The sequence below is a fragment of the Gopherus flavomarginatus genome, chromosome 25, assembly GCF_025201925.1.
Source record: "Gopherus flavomarginatus isolate rGopFla2 chromosome 25, rGopFla2.mat.asm, whole genome shotgun sequence".
NCBI classification, from domain to species: Eukaryota; Metazoa; Chordata; order Testudines; family Testudinidae; genus Gopherus; species Gopherus flavomarginatus.
The window spans coordinates 12,560,907-12,579,814 of record NC_066641.1 but is presented as its reverse complement, the minus strand read 5'-3'; the positions used below and the strand labels follow the sequence as shown (position 1 = coordinate 12,579,814).

At 45.0% G+C, this 18,908-nt stretch overlaps 1 protein-coding gene across 1 annotated transcript; it reads left to right on the top strand.

Annotated features, from left to right (window-relative positions):
• Window positions 1–1,519: 1,519 nt before the first annotated feature.
• LOC127040749 (gasdermin-C2-like) lies at window positions 1,520–18,695 on the top strand. The gene is made up of 11 exons (XM_050935305.1): window positions 1,520–1,670; window positions 3,050–3,282; window positions 3,840–4,014; window positions 6,257–6,425; window positions 7,600–7,702; window positions 8,271–8,318; window positions 9,118–9,150; window positions 9,701–9,840; window positions 11,370–11,547; window positions 12,757–12,830; window positions 17,205–18,695. The coding sequence occupies exons 2-11, from the start codon at window positions 3,072–3,074 to the stop codon at window positions 17,436–17,438; spliced, it is 1,365 nt and encodes a 454-aa protein (XP_050791262.1). The 5' UTR covers window positions 1,520–1,670; window positions 3,050–3,071; the 3' UTR covers window positions 17,439–18,695.
• The last annotated feature ends 213 nt before the right edge of the window (window positions 18,696–18,908 follow it).

Sequence of the window (18,908 nt, the reverse complement as noted above, 5' to 3'; positions counted from 1 at the left end):
AATTCAACCTAACCCTGCAGTGTAGACCAGACTTCAGTCTCAAGTGGGGAAGGAGTGGAACCTTTTTGACATACCCTGGTCTCTTTCAGTTAGTGCAGAGGGTGCTGTAACTTTCCCCTACTGAAGGTAACACTGCCAACCATAGGCAATCCTGTGAGCTGCACCTAATCTATTGTTCCAATGCTCAGAAACTTAGGTCATTGTCTCCTGTTGGAAAGCAGATAGACTTGTTTGATTTTACACTGTCTTCAATAAAAGGGACCCTGTTTTACTCACAGTGCCATTGGTTGTCTATATAAAGGAACAACCGTACTAGCTCATTCATGGAAAAATAAAAGAATCCAGATCCTATAAATGGGATTTATTACCTAGGTTAGTGGTGTTAATAAAAAGATGTTTGACATAAGAACAGTCTCATCCATTTCTCCTACCCAGTCTCCTGTCCATTACTCCCCATGTCTATTTAACTACTCTGTCCTCTCCTCATCTTTGCAGACAATCACCAAAACTCCCCCCTAAATCCTTAATCCAGTTGTGGCGTTCCAACAGAAATTTGCTAAGTTTCTGAGTCGTGTAGCCAATGATTTTAGTTTATTGTTCATTTATTGTGTGATGTTATAATGAACTAACATGTTATGTTATATATAATCATTGTATGGTAAATAGAGTTAAATTGTAGGATTATAGAAGTATAAAACTGATCAATAGTTAGAAGGATAATCATGTATTAGGTATCTAAGTGAAAGTGAGTAGGGTTGACACGCAAGGCCTGTAGGCTGAGGCCTGCAAGATTTTAGCTTAGCTATTTTAGACCTTAGAGCTAAGAAATGCTGACATAAGTAAATGACCAAAGAATGACCCAATGCCCTAAGATTACATGAAAAGATGATGTACCTATGCATGATATTGTGAAAAATTAACAGAGTAAGATACCCAGTAATCACATTTTTCTAACACATGCCCATGCAGGGTGTACAATGTGCATAAATGCTAATGAGGTATAGTCAGAATTACATTATAAAAAGAGATGCCCAGAGCAGGAAAATTGAGCTCCCTATGGGAGACTCCAGCAAGAACCATCCTTCTACTGATGATCAATCCATCAGAGACCCATCAGACCCTAATACTATTGTTAAGCATGTGAGTATAACTGTATTTGCAACTTGTGCATAGGTTTGTATAGACTTTTGATATGCTTGGGTAATCATAACTTTAACTGTAACTTTAATGAAACTTGTAAAACAGATACCTTGTACTTGTGAATATATGTGTAGTCACTACCCTTGCTCTTTATGTATTCTTACAGACTCTAAATCTAAAGCAAGCAGCAGAGGTGACTTTTTCACTCTGTTAAGCTTGAAACTATAGTGACCAGAGCTGAGCCCACAGTGGTGCAATACCATATTACAAAATGTATAAGATAAAATAAAAGGCTACAGTCATGTGGATATAACAAGTGAAGCAATCCAGTGCCAGTAAACTACTTCCCTTTGTGGGTAAGCACAGCCTAGAACTTAAAGTCACTACTTGGTGATTTAAATTGCAGTGGCAGAAGTTCGCTGGTGGGAACATATTGGACAGTCTGGTGCCATCACACGTCTCCTCTCCTCACAGTTAAAACAATTGGGAATTTTCTCCGCATACAGGACAAGTGAAGCGTGAGAGTCCAGGTATGTCAGTTTTTTTAAACATGCTGACAGAAATCTCCTTTTCATTCCCATTTTCAAAATCTGTTCTTTCAGTGCTGGGACTCACATCCACCTCTGCCAATGCATCTCAGTCCTGACTCCTTCCCACACTTGACCTTACTATTCCAGTCCTGAGCTCTCTGCACAGCTCTCTGCTGGTGCTCCTTAATCCTTTCTGACTCACCTCTTCCTTACTATTCTAGTCCTGGGCCCCTTACATACAGCCCTATCAATGCCTCTCAGTCCTGACTTGCAGCCCCTTGCTATTCCAGCTCTGGGCCCTGCTCCTGTATCAGTGTGCCTTGGTCTCGATCTGCAGCACCACCTGCTTCTTCCAACCTATGACAGTTCCAGGCTTCTCCTGAGCAGGCACTGCATGTCACATTTTGCAGGAAATAGTTAGTTTGCAGGAGGTGAACAAAAAAGAAAATCAACTATGGACTCTGACAAGATCACAATATATATTACTTGTATAGCTAGTCCAACCTGAACCCAAATTTCCATAGGAAATCATGTGTCACGTATTGCTCTTCAAACAGCAGTGTTAACAACTTTCATTATATTTGGTGGGTTTTCTTTAAGGCCGCAGTTCTTGAGTTAAGCAACTACCTGAAGGGGGGTTCCAAAGAGGATGGAGCTTGGCTGCTCTCAGTGGTGGCAGATGACAGAGCAAGGAGCAATGGTCTCAAGTTGCAGTGGGGGAAATCTAGGCTGGATATTAGGAAACACTGTTTCACTAGGAGGGTGGTGAAGCACTGGAATGCGTTACCTAGGGAGGTGATGGAATCTCCATCCTTAGAGGTTTTTAAGGCCCAGCTTGACAAAGACCTGTCTGGGATGATTTAGTTGGCGTTGGTCCTGCTTTGAGTAGGGGTTGGACTACAGGACCTCCTGAGGTCTCTTCCAACCCTAATCTTCTATGATTCTATGATTTCAGAAGCTCTTCCTATGGAATGTAAGTAATAATGATAATAATAATACATCACATTTATATTGAGCCTGTCAGAGAAAGATTACAAACCACTATGTAGACATTAAATAACCTTCAGAACACTCCTGTGAGCGAGATAATGTATTGATTATATTATCTATTTAGAATGCAAACTTCTTGGGCAGGGACTGTCTCTTACTATATGTATGTACAATGCCTAGCACAATGGAGTCTTGATCACAGCTGATGCCTTTAGGCCCTGCCATAATACAGACAATAACTAATAGTAGCCTCCTTTGTAAAGTGCTTTGCAATCTACAGATGATGAGTATGATTATTATGTTAACTTCATGTATTCCAATAATTTACCTTAAACAGATGGTCCATTGTTAACCCATCAGCTACCTCCTTCTGTCCCATCTTTAATTAGATTTGGCTACAAGTGGCTGGAAATGTTTGCTAGAGTGGCCAAGCAGCTCACACAAGAGCTGGACTCTGACGGGAGGCTCATTCCTATATCCAGCTTGGCTAGTGCCGATCGTTACAGACTCTTCTCTTTGGTCATGAAGGAAGAGTCCAAGCTGCCTTGGCAACCCAGAAAATATCTCGCCACCCCCTACAAACTTACAGATGTATTCAAAGAAGGAACAACTATGGATGCAGGTATGACTTGAATTCAGACTTAAAGGGCTGCCAAGAGATCACCAGTTATTTTGGGAAAGGGTCAACTAATAACTGTGCCCCTCTATAGCATCTTCCATTCAAGGATCCCAAGTGCTTTACAAACAGTATTTCATTAAGCCCTCACCACCCTCCTGGGAGGTACACTAGGTAAATATTTTTTACATTGTTTCCTCTGATGGGTAAACTAAGCCACAAGGAAACAAGCACAAGATCACATGGCAGGTCAATCTCAGAGCCTGGATTAGAACTCAGGAGATCTGAGCTCTCCAGTCTTATGTTCTAACTGACCACTAGACCTCACAGGTCACTCACAAATCCCTGCCTGGATTTTGGTGCTCACCTGCAGTGTACGCTGGGTTGACTCCAACTTCCTTGGGAGAGACTAGTTTCCAGTCATCTAAGAAAGCGGTGATTTTGTTGTGTATATTGAGGGTTTGTAGAAAGCCACCGGTGAGAGCATGAGGTAAACCTTAACGAAATAAGTACAAATAAGAGTTTCTGCAATAAATGAAACCTGATTAATTTTGTTTCCCAAGAGGTGAAATATGATGATCTGTTAGGATACTCCGAGACCACAGACCAGAATGCAGGAGGAAAGCTCAGCCTTAAGTTACAGACCACTGAGGTGGACTTTGGTGGCTCAGGGAAGAGTTCATTCTCTGTCTCTCAGATATCCGTGAGAAAAGCCTATGTGGTTGAAAAAGGGCAGTGGTGAGTATGGATTTTTATTTTACCTCTTCTGGGAGTGACTTGCCTTTGCAGCCTTGAGATCTGCTTCCCATAGCCAGGCACTGTTGCAATAACTGGACTTGCAAACTGACTAATTGAGCTCAACGGTAAAAAGTGAATGAAAGTTTATAAAATGTCACAATGACTTGTTGCAACAAATGTTGAAGGAAAAGATACAAAAGGGAGACAGACTGAATTATTACAAACAAAATGGCCAACTAATATAATTCAAGGAGTATGCAAATATTAAACCTGGTAAACAAGGGAAGTGTGAAACAAGAAATTAATAAACCAAAATGAGTGTGTCAAAAATTAGGCCTAATTATGAATGAAATAATTAGGGTGAGGGGCTGTTCCACGCACCACTTCCATTTTGGGGTCCTTAAAAGACTTTGGGGAAAAATCAAAAGGTGTTTCATAACTGCTGTCTGGGGGACGGGTGGACTAGAAGAAGTGAGATTTACCATCATGATTGTCATCTCCACCACCTCCTGCGAACCCAGGATCCATTGTGACATCTTTGGGACTTTATTGTCCTAATCTCAAGAGATGTCTCAACCAGACTGGGCCAGAGAGAGGGACCCAGATGATAAATCCCAACGCCACCTGGGATGTGAGACTTGGTTATTCTCCCTCCCCGGATCCCAGTGTTCTTTTCCTTTCCCATCTTATTATTTTTCTTCTTTCTCTCTCTCTCTTTCCCCCCTCCTCTCTCCTTTTCCCTTCTGTCTAATAAGAGCCTGGCTTAGCCAGCCCAGACTGCATATTCTGCAATGCTGCTGTAAACCTGTGATCAAAGAGATAGTTAAAAGCAATGCATCAAACAGCCTGAGGTTGGTATACGTTTGCCAGGTCTCGGAGTGGCTAATAATAAATTCCAGGCCTGTGTTTCTCCAGCAGGAAGAGTGCAAATAAAAGTCAACATCAGAGACAGAAGTGGCATTTTCTATCTTTGCTGTTGTTTCCTCTCTCGACTTGTGAGTGTTTTGTCTTTTAGGAAACATCACCGGACTTTGACACAGCATCACCACCACCACCAGCCCATTTAAATTCTTCTTCTCTTTTTCCCCCAAACAAGACTATTATTATCCCCTTGAATACCATCTAAAAGACTGAAAGTAGGAGGGATTTCCTTCTAAAAATTCTCTCCAGATAAAAGCAAAGGGAATAAGGGATATTGTTGAAATGAAAACCTTCCTTAATACTTTGCATTTCAAATATTTTACCTATTTTTCCTTTTCTTCTGTATCTTTAATAAAAGTTTCTAAAAAGTTAATATTGCGTTTTCCATGGTAATAAATATGTGGAAGTCTCTATATTACCAAACCCCAAACCTGGTTTAAAACTGTTTAATGTTGGACAGTGACTAGGTCATGTTAACACCTTAAACCTTCTGGGCCCATATAGCCCAACATGAATACAACAATGTACAGCATTTAATCCCATTCCTGGAAGCCATCCTGCTAGCTGAAGAAGGTAAACCTCTGTCTGGAGCTCAGCAACCCTCTGGCAGGTGAAACAAATTCCTCTGCTGGCCAGAGTGTTCTCTGAGGAATGACTTACGACATTTGCCTCCAACAAGGACTGAGCACAACACTCCCAGTCCCTGTGGCCCTGGGACATCCTGCAGGGCTGTACAGGTAGGAAGGAAGGCCTTGTGGTTAAACTGTGCACTAGAATTGCAGAGGCCTGGATTCAATTTACTGCTTTACCACAGGCATCTTGTGTGACCTTGGTCAACTCATTTAGCCTCTCTCTGCTTCAGTTCCCATCTGTAAAATGGGAATAATAGCATTTCCCTGCCCCACAGGGGTTTCATCAGGGTAAATACATTCATATTGTCAGGGCCGGCTCTAGGCACCAGCGTTCCAAGTATGTCCTTGGGGCGGCCCTTTTCAAGGGGCGGCATTCCGGCTTTTTGCTTTGGCGGCAGCTTTCGTCTTTTTTTTTTTACTTGGGGTGGCAAAAAACCTGGAGCCAGCCCTGATTATTGTTCGTCACAATAGTGTCTGAGTGCCTAGGCTCATGTATGTTTCTAAAATAGAACATTAACCAGAAGAAGGTGTAAAGATTTCCTCCTGCTACACTAGGAACAACTTGCTTATAATTTTTTTTTCCTAACCAGCTATGGTTAGTATTTGGCAGATGCCCTGAAGCACCAGGGCTGAAACCCTCTGTAGTAACAGCAGATGATGTTCTCATTGTTACTCTGTGTCCTCTGCAGGAAAATTGACACATCGCACAAGTTCATAAAAGAATTTTCAGGCTCCCCTAGGAGGAAGTTGTATGTCGTGACTGAGGCTTTTGAGATAAAGGAAGCATTGCTCATTGAGAAGACGAGCCAGGGAGGAGGCAAAGTCATGATTACAGCAGGGGAAATAGGTGGAATACAGGTTTGTGCATTTGTACTGTGTCATTTCAATCAGATCTCTGACTCAGATGTGGTTGGAGCCATTGTATTAATATCTGTGTTCCTACCAGCTTGCAAAGCGCATGATACTGGGATCAGCTAGGAAGGCACTTGGAGCACTGAATAAGTGAAATAAACAAATGAAATCTACAGTAAAATAAATGTATCTTCCATCTAATCCTATGTGCCTGCCAGAGGTGTTCATTTCCAGGAACAGCCTCTTCCATTAGTCACTCAGTAGCAGCATGGAGGAAGTGGCAGTTGGTGTCATCCGCACCCCACACACTGAAGCACATATTTGACAGAAGTGACACAGCAGTAGAAAAACTTAATGAGCGGGTGTCAGTACAACATTAGCACTCACTGCCATTGGTGGCAGTGTTCTGTATGGCCATCATGCACGAGATTCTGGTTTAATTTCCCATCCTGGTATCTTACTGCCCAGTCTGGGAGTGCTGCCAGACACCTCATGTCTCCTCTGGCCAATTAAAGGTCTCTGACGGTCACAGAACCAGGGCTGTGCAGCAGATATGAATGCAGCAACAGCCACACTGGGCTTCATGGAGTGGGAAAAGACATGATTGTGGGGGAAAGGAAGGCAGACTTCTCACTCCAGTTCTCAATGGACAGGTATTGTCAAAACCAACAACGCAATTGGTTCTAACTTGCCCACGTATAGGCAGACTCCAAAGATAAGTCTCTGGCTTGAATGAGAACTCCTCTCATTCCAGGGACAGTCTCAATAGGTGAGGTTTGAGGCACACCAGCAGGGGGCAGTGTGGAAGCACAGCCTGGGATGCTGCTGGTGCCCATCATGTCCAAGCTATCCACTGGCCATACTTTGGCCAACACTTAAAGTCACACCAAGATTTTGAGAGAGAGGGGAGGGGGGAGAGAAGAGACTAGATTTACAGGGTATTTTGCTCTGCTGAAATCAGGTACATAACAGGAGCCTATTTCCTGCAGCTTGTTCCTTTCTCCAGAGCAACCTTGTCTAAAAGCCATAAATAAGCAGAAGCCTGTTTTGGATGAAGGAGCTGGAGAACTACCTCCTTCCCCCCATAGATTCTGCCAGGAATCAATGCTTGTCAAGTACCCACTTGAGGATTTATTGACCTGCCTTAGGAATCTTACCAGAGTCCTGTTTGACTCCATAGGGGCGGGGCAAGAGCATTAAAAAGAAGATGATGTTGATTCCTCAGGGCACAGTGCTGGCATATGTCGTACAACCCCTGAATATCCAGAAGGAAAGAACTTTCTGTAAGTGATCTAAGCTAAGCGTTGAAACCATTAAGTCACATGTGGCACGGGGTAATGGGTCCAACTTTAATGCAGTTATATTCGTCTTGCCTTCAGCAGCCCAACCACCACGCATTTTCTCTTTCCTCACAACAATATTAGATGAAACATGGCAGTTGTATCTTGTGGCTAGAGTTGGGGGCTGAATGTCCCACCTGGACTAAAAGTATGATTCTCAGAAGCGCTGGAAAGGGATTGGTCTCTGTTTCCTGGCCCTGATAACACAACATGGGTCAGGATTACACAAGTTTATACCACTTTTATTTGGTAGGGGTCAAATGTCCACTAACTTCAGATGCTACCATTACAAGGACTCCTGGTTTGGATGTCACTGAGTTACTGTGACCTTGGGAAAGTCACTCACCCTCTCTGTTCCTCAGTTTCCTGATCTGTTGACAACAGGATAATAAAATGTACAAGGATTACACATATGCTGAGGGCCTAATTAGTGAGTGATTGGAAACACTTTGAGATCCTAGCATGAGAAGGTCAAAATATCATTAATAATAATTTCTATTTTCTTCTCCAGGTGCCAGGGCGGATTTACAAAACTGGAAATCTTCGTTTGTTTCTGATGGTAAGCAATTTATTGTATTGTCCTACTCTAGCTACATGTAACTTCTAGCTTTCTTAGCTCTCTTTTTTCATATCACTTATATTCCCCTCCTCTCCTCAGCATCTCTTAACTAGCTGGTTCTCTGCACTGCATCTCAGGCATGTCTCATAATGGCTGAAGTCAAAATGAGTCAGCGTGGGTATTTTGTTGAGCCAGAAATTAATTTACCAGCCATGAGACACTCCAGAAAATGTTTCTGGGACAGGAAGACAGGGAAATTTGGAGTGGAGACCTAGAGGGATAATAGAAAGACACTCTCAAATCAATCACTGTAGCTGAAAGAATGACATCTGGACTTGGGTTCTTAAGAGGGAATCTCATATGATGGCACCAATGGATGGAGGTAAATGATCAGTTAGTAGATTTACTATGAGTGAAGACCCCATAAAATATAGCTGTAGGATAAAGCTACCTGGCACATATCTGGACTGTCATTAGAAGGCAGGTCTAGTCGTTAGTGAAAAGGAAGGAGAGTCAGGAACTCCTGGGCTCTGTTCCTGGCTCTGCCATTGAGTTGGTGAGTGGCCTTGAGCTGCTTAACTTCACTGGATTTTAGTACACTCTGGCGTAAAATGGGTATAAACACACTCCCCCATGAATATTTCTAGCTCCTAGGGGGTTGTGAAGCTCAGTTAATGGTTGCTTGTAAAGTTCTCTGACAGTCTTGAGAAAGGGCCACAGAGAAAGACATATTATTGTTAAGCTTCTGTTTCAATTTAATTGTAGGCCAATGACAAAACTGATGTTTTTCTCATTTCAGGCTTCAAGGATAAGTCAGAGCCTTCACTAACAGGCAAGCAGAATGCTGTTAATTCCTTTCTCCATATTTTGCTTCTGTTTTTCTGATCTCAGAGGGCTTGAAAAGGGGCTCTGCAGAAGTAATAATACTTTTCATATATCTAGCTCCCCACAAAATGATTAACATACACCAGTTAGTCAACACAACACTGTTATGAAGAGGATATCAGCAACAGATGGAGGAACTGAAATGACTAGCCCAAGTCCTAAAATGAACCCGTAACAGAGCAGGGAATGGAACCAAGGAGTTCTGTCTCCAAAGTCACAGGTGCTCAGCACTGCTCAGTATTTGGCTGTCTAGTATTAGCTCTGTTATTTTTAATTTTATTTTACTGTGTTTTGATTGTAGTTAACATTTTTTTTCCAAATAGGTCAGCATCATTGCAATGAAAATATAATTGCTTGACTCCACTCTCTTGCTATAACACTAGACCACATTGATGTATGCATCACACCATTGCCAGACTTGGTAGAGTAGCTTATTGAAACATTAGGTGAATAGGCTGGCTGAGTGCTGATGCATGTTGCTTTTTATCCGCCACCAGTATTTCAGGAGGTGAAGGGCACCATCAAAAGAGAATGTGAGCCGCTGATGTCTCTGAGTCAGGATTTCAGGATCAAACTGCTGGGAACCTTTAAGAGTTTTCTGCAGGATGGCGATGTTATATCAGATGTTAAAACTGTGGTATGTGCTCTTTAAATTTCATTTGACAAGTTCACATTAAGCCAAGAAACACATTGATTGTGCATTTCTAATATTAATGCATGCCAAGTGCCACTTAAATAGAGATTAGAGACACATTCGTCACTCCATCTGCTTGGCCACTACAATACTCTTGTAACCCACCACAGATATAACAGAGCTATGGGCTAGATCAGTGGTCCCCAACTTTTGAGGGTTACCCCCCCAACCCTGTCCGCACCCCCCAGAGCCTAGGCTGGGAGCAGGGCCATGGCTTAGGGGGTGGGAACATGGACAGAGGTAAGGGGGCTGAGAGCTGGGACTACAGTTAGGGTGTGTCTCGGGCCAGGAGCAGAACCAAAGCTGGGTGCAGGAGCAGAGCCGCAGCCAGGCTGTGGTGGGGGCCAGCAGCTGGGCCTGCGGCCAGGTGCTGCTCCGCTCCCGGCCGTGCCCCCAGCCTCGGCCCCAGGCTAGGAATGGAGCTGCGGTCAGCAGCTGAGGCTGGGGGCTGGGGCAGGGCTGGGAGCGGAGCTATGCTGAGGCTGGAGATGGGACAAGGGATGGGGTCAGGAGCTGGGGACTTGGCTGGGAGCAGGACTGGAGCAGAGCTGGGGGTGGGGAGGGGCTGGGTGGTGCTCCCTCCCCACCCCAGGGGGGCTGATCTGGGCCCCGCTGCACCCCCCTGGACGATCTTCCACACCCCCGTAGGGGGGCGCACCTCACACTTTGAGGACCTCTGGGCTAGATCATGGTGCTACAAGGAAAATCCCACACAGAGGTTAGGAGGCTTGGAGGAAAATATCTAAGCTGATGGGTGTGTCTACACTACAGCTGCTGTAGTGTCTTAGTATAGACACTTCCTATATTGATGGAAAGGGGTTTTCTGGTAATGTAGTTAGTTAATACACCTATCTGAGAGGTGGCAACTAGGTCAATGGAAAAATTCTTAGCTGCACCTACACTGGGGGTTAAGTCAACCTAACCACCGCGCTCAGGGAGCAACATTTTTCACAGCGCTGAACGACATGGCTAATTTGATCTAATTTTTAAGTGTAGACCAGGCCGTTAGATAGCTGTGAACTACCAAAAGGAAGGGTTTAAAATATAGATCCTGATTTGCATTTGCACTAAGACTCCTTTACACTACTCTGGCAGTGTAAATATGCCTTAAAGTTGATGTAAATTAAAGGAACGTAAAGGGGCCATCATGTAAATGAGATTCCGGGTCAAAAATACTTTAACCATTGCATTGACTGGGAGACTGGATGGTTCAGGAAATTAGTAATGGGATTTAGAGTGCAGCTTTCACCTTTACATCACAGTTTTGCATCCTGCCTGATGGCTAATGGCTGAGAGTTGTTCCCATTTGTCTGGTGGTCCCAGTACAGTGCTAAGGGGACAGGTATCTATATCATACATGTTTGCACACACATGCCTGCATACACACAAAATGCCAATCTTCTGGGGGAAGGAACTATACTTTGACTGACAGCCATTCCTCCCTCCTCCCCTTTTATTCATTTTACCACCAGCTGGAGCTGTTCTTGGCAGGGGGTCAACCTAAGCACTCAATGCTGGACTCATTGGATAAAATTCTCTGGCCTCAGGTGGAAAATTTGCTTCATGATTTAGGAGTTTTCTGTGAGAATCAGAGAGAAGAAGCCCCTTCATTATTGCAACCGGTACACTTCCTGTGTTCTTCTTTAGAAGGTACAGAGATTTCAATCAATGTAGAGACAGTCTCAAAGTTGCTTGAAAAATGTATGGCTTGGGGAAAGCATGAACGATGGTCCTTATCCATAAAGAACTAGGTTTTCCACATAGAGTTCTGCAGTTTTATGTGTTGGATCTAAATAAGCATATACCCATATGTTCATCTGAGCTTCCTGGGTTGATTTTTTTCAGTGGGATGTAGAATTTCTATTGCCCTTGTGTTTTCTCAAAATCAGGACTGTATCTTCTATTGAGAACTTGAGAAAACCCAACCTGAGATGTCTCTTCTATTGATTCTTTCGGCAACTGATATTGCTGTTCAGCCAGTACTGTCTATAATATTCAAGGAGTACACAAATCGGGCTGAGTTTCTGGGATATGCTCAGAAGCACATGCAAGATATTCCAGTCCATCTTGCAAGAAGTCCAACCTATATGCTATCATGGCGTCTTACTAGAAGTATCAAGCTCTATAGTAAGCAGTGTTCATCTTATCCTTATCCCAGGAAACTAGGTTTTCACAGGTTGGAAGCAGCTGGCTTTGGACTACTGCTACATCATGTCAGGAAAGTACAGACCCAGCATAATGAGGGTGTGGAAGGGTCAGCAGGATATTGAACATAGAAGAATCAGAGAAGTGTTGGGCAGGAAAGGACCTCTAGCCCACCTCGCTGCACTGAGGCAGGATTAAGTATACCTAGATTATCCATGACAGATGTTCATCTAACCAGTTCTTAAAAACCTCCAGTGACAGGGATTCCACAGCCTTCCTGGGTAACCTCTTCCAGTGCTTAACTTAAAATGCCAGTTCCCTCAACCTCTCCTTATAAGTCATGTGCTCCTGTCCCCTAATCATTTTTGTTGCCCTCCGCTAGACTCTTTCCAATTTTTCCACATACTTGTTGTAGTGTGTAGGGCTAAGGCGCATCAGTGGGGAGATGTGCACCGAAACTTGCACATTGCTGCCATTTGCACTCTACCTGCTCGAGAAACAAAGGACTCTCAGCCTCAAGGGCTGATAATCTGGCATTCTTCACCTGCACTGAACAATTGAGAAAAGAAGGTATTTTGCATTTTTAAAAACGTGAATCACATTAACGAATTATTACAATGCACCCAGAACTTTCAACAGCTCCATCTAAAGCACACCACACCGAGCATTTTTCTTATTCTGACTCTCTCTGAGGTTCTGATTTAATTTTCACAGATCTGGACGTTAGAGTGCTGCCCCTACTTGTGACCTGCATAGAGAAGAACATGATGGCCAAGCAGCTTGTGCTGGTAAGATCCTCCCACTCTCGTATCTTTGAATATTTACTAGTTAACAATGCAATAAAGTTGATTGATACAGCTCAGGACAGCATCCAGCAGGATATTTGGCAGGACTGGTACATCTGAGATTCACCAAGGTGCTATATGAGCTCAAGATGCTTCCTTTATAGTCAGCACAAACTGCAGAGCAACCATGCCAAGCCATTCTGACCAATGTCCTCACAGCTGCCTCTTGTGTGGATCGATATCTAGGAGTGGATTTTTTAGCTGGAGGTCAAACACCTGTAGGAGGTGAATGTTTTAGTGAGAAAAAGGGCCCCATGGTTAATTTTTAAAAAAGCTGGGCACTCAGCAGACCCCATGTGTCACACTGGAGGCTGGATTTTTCCATGAGCTCAGCCCTCAATGTGCTGGCCCCTTTGAAAATGGGAACTGAGCTTTAGCAAGTCAGGCCTTTAATCTCCAGTTTATCCTTGCAGGAGGCCATGGACTAAGATGTGGACAGAGACTGAGATGGGTCAGAATCCACCAAACCATTGCCTCCACCTCCACTAAAATACTTCAGTTGATTTCTTCCCTACCCCTACCCCCACCCCCAGTGAGAGCCAGCAGCATTTGCCAAGCATGTTAGCCAGGCCAGAGTTATAGGACACCCAGTTGCTTCCATTTCCCCCCCTCCAAACACACACCCATTCTTTTGCTAGGTTTATACCATGACGTGACTCGAAGTGGCTTGGGACGCACTATGAATTCAGGCATTTCCTGTTCCCTAGATCTTACAACAGTATCAGGTGGCCAGAAGGCGGTGATCATCTGTGTATCCGGCTGACTAATTCAGGGCTGCATTAGGTCTCCAGTAACTGTAATTGGATCTCAAAGATCTCCTCCCTCAATATTCCCAGTACAGGTTATAGACTGTTGCTAGTTGTAGCCTCTCCCACAGTATTTCAGGCATAAGGAAAAGATTTAATTTACCCACTTTGGAATCTGTCTCCATGTATCTTCTAGTAGGGATGGTTCCTTACATCCATCACTACTCTATTGCAGACATAGCTGCAGTAAAAAGTGATGGACTGAATACATTCTGGATTTATGCTCCTCTCTGCATCTGTAGTGAGCCTGTTACTTAAAGGAACAAGAGTAAATACCTAGTCTCAGGGTCGGCACTACCATTTAGGCAGCCTAGGCAATCGCCTAGGGCCAGGATTATTGAGGGGGCGGCATTTTGCTGGAGGGGTGACAGGCGGCTCCGGTTGACCTGCCGCAGACATGCCTGTGGAGGGTCCGTTGGTCCACGGCTCCGGTGGAGCTGCCGCAGTCATGCCTGCGGATGGTCGGGCTGCTCCCACGGCTCCAGTGGACCTCCCGCAGGCATGCCTGCGGCAGCTCCACCAGAGCCACGGACCAACAGACCCTCCGCAGGAATGCCTGCAGCAGCTCCACCGGAGCCGCAGGATCAGCGTGGAGGGTGGCGAAATGGCCGTGCGCCTAGGGCGCGAGAGACCCTGGTGCCAGTCCTGCCTAGTCTGCTCAAGCATAGCACACAGCAGAGTATAAAAGTGTTGACCGTCCCTTGCTTGGTTAGAAAATGTTTATCAGTGCTGTCTGTGATAACATCTTTCACACTAGGGCTGCTAGCTAGCTTTTATTTATTGCTCTTCGGGATTAATTTAGTGCTGGCGAAAGGCACAGATAAGCAGTCCTAGAGGCTGAAACTTTTAATTCTGTTCTGCGAATGGAAACACCTTAGAAATATCAAAGACCCAGGTAGATACACTGAGAGATAAATAGTACGGTGGCAGTACAACCTTCCGCACGCTCCAGTCTCATCATTATTCTGGTCATTGATACAGAGCTTGGTTAACCGGACTCAAGCAAATTATATGCATTTATGGCTAAATGCAAATGTACGCATCTAGGAACCAAGAAAGTAGGCCAGATTTACAGGGCGAGGGACTCTCTCTCGGGAAGCAGTGACTCTGGAAAAGATTTGGGGGTCATGGTGGATAATCAGCTGCACATGAACTCCCAGTGCGATGCTGTGGCCAAAAGGGCTAAAGCAATCCTGAGATGCATAAACAGGGGAATCTTGAGTAGAAGAGAGGTTATTCTATCTCTGTATTTGGCGCTGGTGTGAGCGGCTGGAATACTGTGTCCAGTTCTGGTGTCCACAATTCACGGATGTTGATAAATTGGAGAGGGTTCAGAGAAAAGCCGCATGAATGATTAGAGGATGAGAAGAAGACATGCCTTATAGTGCTAGACTCAAGGAGCTCCATCAATTTAACATAATAAAGAGAAGGTTAAAGGGTGACTTGATTATAATCTATAAGTACCTACATGGGGAACAAATATTTAACAAGGTCTTTTCAATCTAAGAGAGAAAGGTATAACATGAACTAGTGGCTGAAAGTTGAAGCTAGACAAATTCAGACTGGAAACAAGATGTAAAGTTTTAACAGTGAGAGTAATAACCCATTGGAACAACTTACCAAGGGTCATGGTGGGTTCTCCCTCACTAACAATTTTAAAATCAAGATTGGACGTTTTTCTAAAAGATCTGCTCTAAGAATTATTTTGGAGGAAGTGCTATGACCTGTGTTACACAGGAGGTCAAATGAGATGATCACAATTGTCCCTTCTGGGCTTGGAACCTATGAATTTTGCTTAAACCTGACTTGGACATATCACCTTAGGAAAAATAGCCCATTCCATCTTTGGCTTTTCTGCTGACACTGGCAACAAAGGGACCAATCAGTGCCAGGTGATGGTGCTATTTGTGGTGTGGATTATTAGCTCATTAGGAAAAGGACTATTTCCACCCAGCTCACTATTGTACAGGGGTGGGATTTTTGAAGGAGCCTAAGTGAATTAGATGCCTAAAACACATTGGAAATGAATGGGATTTGGGCACCTTACTCCCTTAAGCTCCTTTGAAAATATCAGCCTAGATGCCCAAACAGTAATTAGAAGATATTGACTTTTGGTCATTATCAGCCTGGGCTGGCTTGAACCAAAGGCTTAGTAGCCTCTGTAGTCTACTAGACAACCCCTGAACCATCATGGGGGTCACTAGCAGGTTCCAGTGTTGCAACACCTTCCTGTTCTTTATGGTTAGTTGGGAGTCCTAAAATTTTTCTGTTGTAACATGAGGTTGCTGTATGGAAAATATTGAGAACCAGTGCCCTGAACCCTCCTAATTTCTAGGGGGTGAAGTTAATTGGATGTATAAAGCTGTCCAAAATAGTTTTTAAACCAGATTACTGAACTCCACAGACACTCATAATAATGACTGAAGTGAGTCAGTCCTCAGATATAATAAATTGATATGGTAGTAACTGGCTAAGATGGTATTACAGGGGGATAAAGCTGTATTAGAAATCTGATAAAAACCTATGCTTGCTTTTCAACTGGCTACAGTATTCTCCAGTGCTAGAGTGGTATTAAACTGGATAGAATATTCTCCAGTGCTTCCTACAAAACGCAGTTTACATCCTATAGCAACTTTGTCTAATCCAACAACTGTTGCAGGAAATGGTGAGGAGAAATAATAATGTACATTACATGAGGAATCATAGTAAAAGGGTCTGCACATGAACTTCAGAGGCTAAATGAGATGCAGCCAAGATGTACATGGGACTAGGGGAATGTGAGTTAATATTAAGCTCCATTAAAAACATAGCACTAAATTCCATCCTGACAACCCTAAATTCTGACCTGACTTGCACCTTATGCAGCACCAGTGAAGTCACAGGGGGTTTGTATATCCTAAAATACCTAAAAGAAGTAAATCTTAGTCCTTTCTCAGATAAACCTCCTACTGAAATGAATGTAAGGAGTGCAGCATTTCCCCAAGTTTGACAAAAGGAAAAAAAATGGAATCACTAAGAAAAAATTATAATAAGGTTATGCATGAAATGACACCTGACCTTACATGCTTTAACTAAAGGGATTCTCACATACTTGTCATGAAAACCAATATACTAGTGAGTGGTGCCCTACAAATCTGATAGATTTTCTAAAAGCAACTAGTGACTTTGGTTGCTCAGCCTGAAACACCTTAAATGGTCCCAATTTTCAGAAAGCGCTGAGCACTCACCCTCTGAAAATCAGAGCTTCTAGTGATTTTGAGTGCCCAGTTTTAAATCCCTTAATCACTTTTGAAAACTGTGGCCACTGCTCTCTAAAGATCAATATAACTGCTTCTGTTCTCCTCCTCTTCCTTCATATTGGATATAGTTACAGACTCCAAACCAGCACGGTTTAGGCAGTAAGTTGATGTCCCAGCTTATGGACAAACATTTCATTTGCCTTTTAAAGTCATGTTCACTGTCTTGCCTTACCCTTTGTTTTATGGTTCCTTTTTTTTTTTCTTTTGCAAAGATGAAAGACGTCTTGGAGTGGGGGCTTCTTTCCAGTGACGAAGAAAGCATCTTCAGCCTGGCCTCTTCTCTGCCAGAAGAAGAAAAGAACGTAACTGCAGAAATGATGGACATGTGCGGACTGATTCCACAGACAGACAGACCTTCTCTCACCTACCTGTGGAATAAGGAAGCCCAATCAAACCTAACTGTACTGTATGCAGCCTTGTATGCTTTGTGGATTCTAACTGAGTGATACCAGTTTAAGTGGGAGGGTGTAAATATAAAAAATGTGGATCAACAAAGAGCTACAAATCATCCCCCTAAAGCAGGGTTGGGCAAATTACAGCCCGCGAGCCACATCTGGTCTGTCAGACCATTTAATCCAGTCCTCGGCTCCCGCTGGGGAGCGGGGTCTGGAGCTTGCCCTGCTCCCGCCCTCCAGCAAGGGAACAGGGTTGAGTGCTTTCCCCACTCCGCTGCCCCATCTGCAGGCCCCGTCCCCACAACTCCCATTGGCCACGGTTCCCGGCCAAAGGAGCTGCAGGAGTGGCCCCTGTGGATGGGGCAGCGCACAGAGCCGCCTGGCTGTGCCTCGCAGCTGGAGGTGGGACATGCTTCTGGGAGCTGTTTGCTGTAAGTGTCGCCCGGAGCCTGCATTCCTGAGGCCCACTGCCCCTCAATCCCCTGCCACAGCCCTGATCCCCCTCCCGCCCTCCGAACCCCTTGATCCCAGCCCAGGGCCCCCTCCTGTACCCCAAACTCCTCATCCCCAGCCAGAGCCCTCACCCACCACCTGCCCCATCTCTGATCCTCCTCCTGCCCTCCAAACCCATTGGTCTCAGCCCGGAGCATTGTCCTGCACCCCAAAACTCTCATCCCCAGCCCCACCCCAGAGCCCGCACCTCCAGCCGGAGCCCTCACACCCCTTCCCTGTAAACCAACCCCCTGCCCCAGCCCTGATCCCCCTCCCACTCTCCAAACCCCTCGGTCCCAGCCTGAAGACCCATCCTGCACCTCAAACCCCTCATCCCCAGCCCCACCCCCAGAGCCCTACCCCCCTGCACCCCAACCCAGAGCCCCCTCCCACACCCTGAACTCATTTCTAGCCCCACCCCAGAGCTCTCACTCCCAGACGGAGCCCTCATCCCTTCCCATACCCTTACCCCCTATTTTGTGAGCATTCATGACTCGCCATACAATTTGACCCTCAGGCCAAAAGGTTTGCCCACCCCTGCCCTAAAGCATGATATTCATTAGGGTCACTTGAAATATCTGTCCAGGAGCAGCTCAAGGCTAAAAGTCTCTTCTGGGGTACTCATTAGGAAAATAAACTGATTTCTAGGGGCTACACCTGCCATCCATCTTTAAGCAGAACTCACCATTGATCTCAGTGGGAAATTTTGCTTAAATGTGGATGGCACAGTCAGGGCCGGCTCTAGACATTTCGCCGCCCGAAGCACGGCAGCATGCTGCGGGGGGCACTTTGCCGGTCACCGGTCCCACAGCTCCGGTGGACCTCCCGCAGGCGTGCCTGCAGAGGGTCCGCTGGTCCTGTGGCTTCGGCGGACCTCCCACAGGCATGCCTACGGGAGGTCCACCAGAGCCGCGGGACCAGCGGACCCTCCGCAGGCATGCCGCCGAAGGCAGCCTGCCTGCTGCCCTGCCGGCGACCGGCAGAGCGCCCCCTGTGGCATGCCGGCCCAAGCACGCGCTTGGCGTGCTG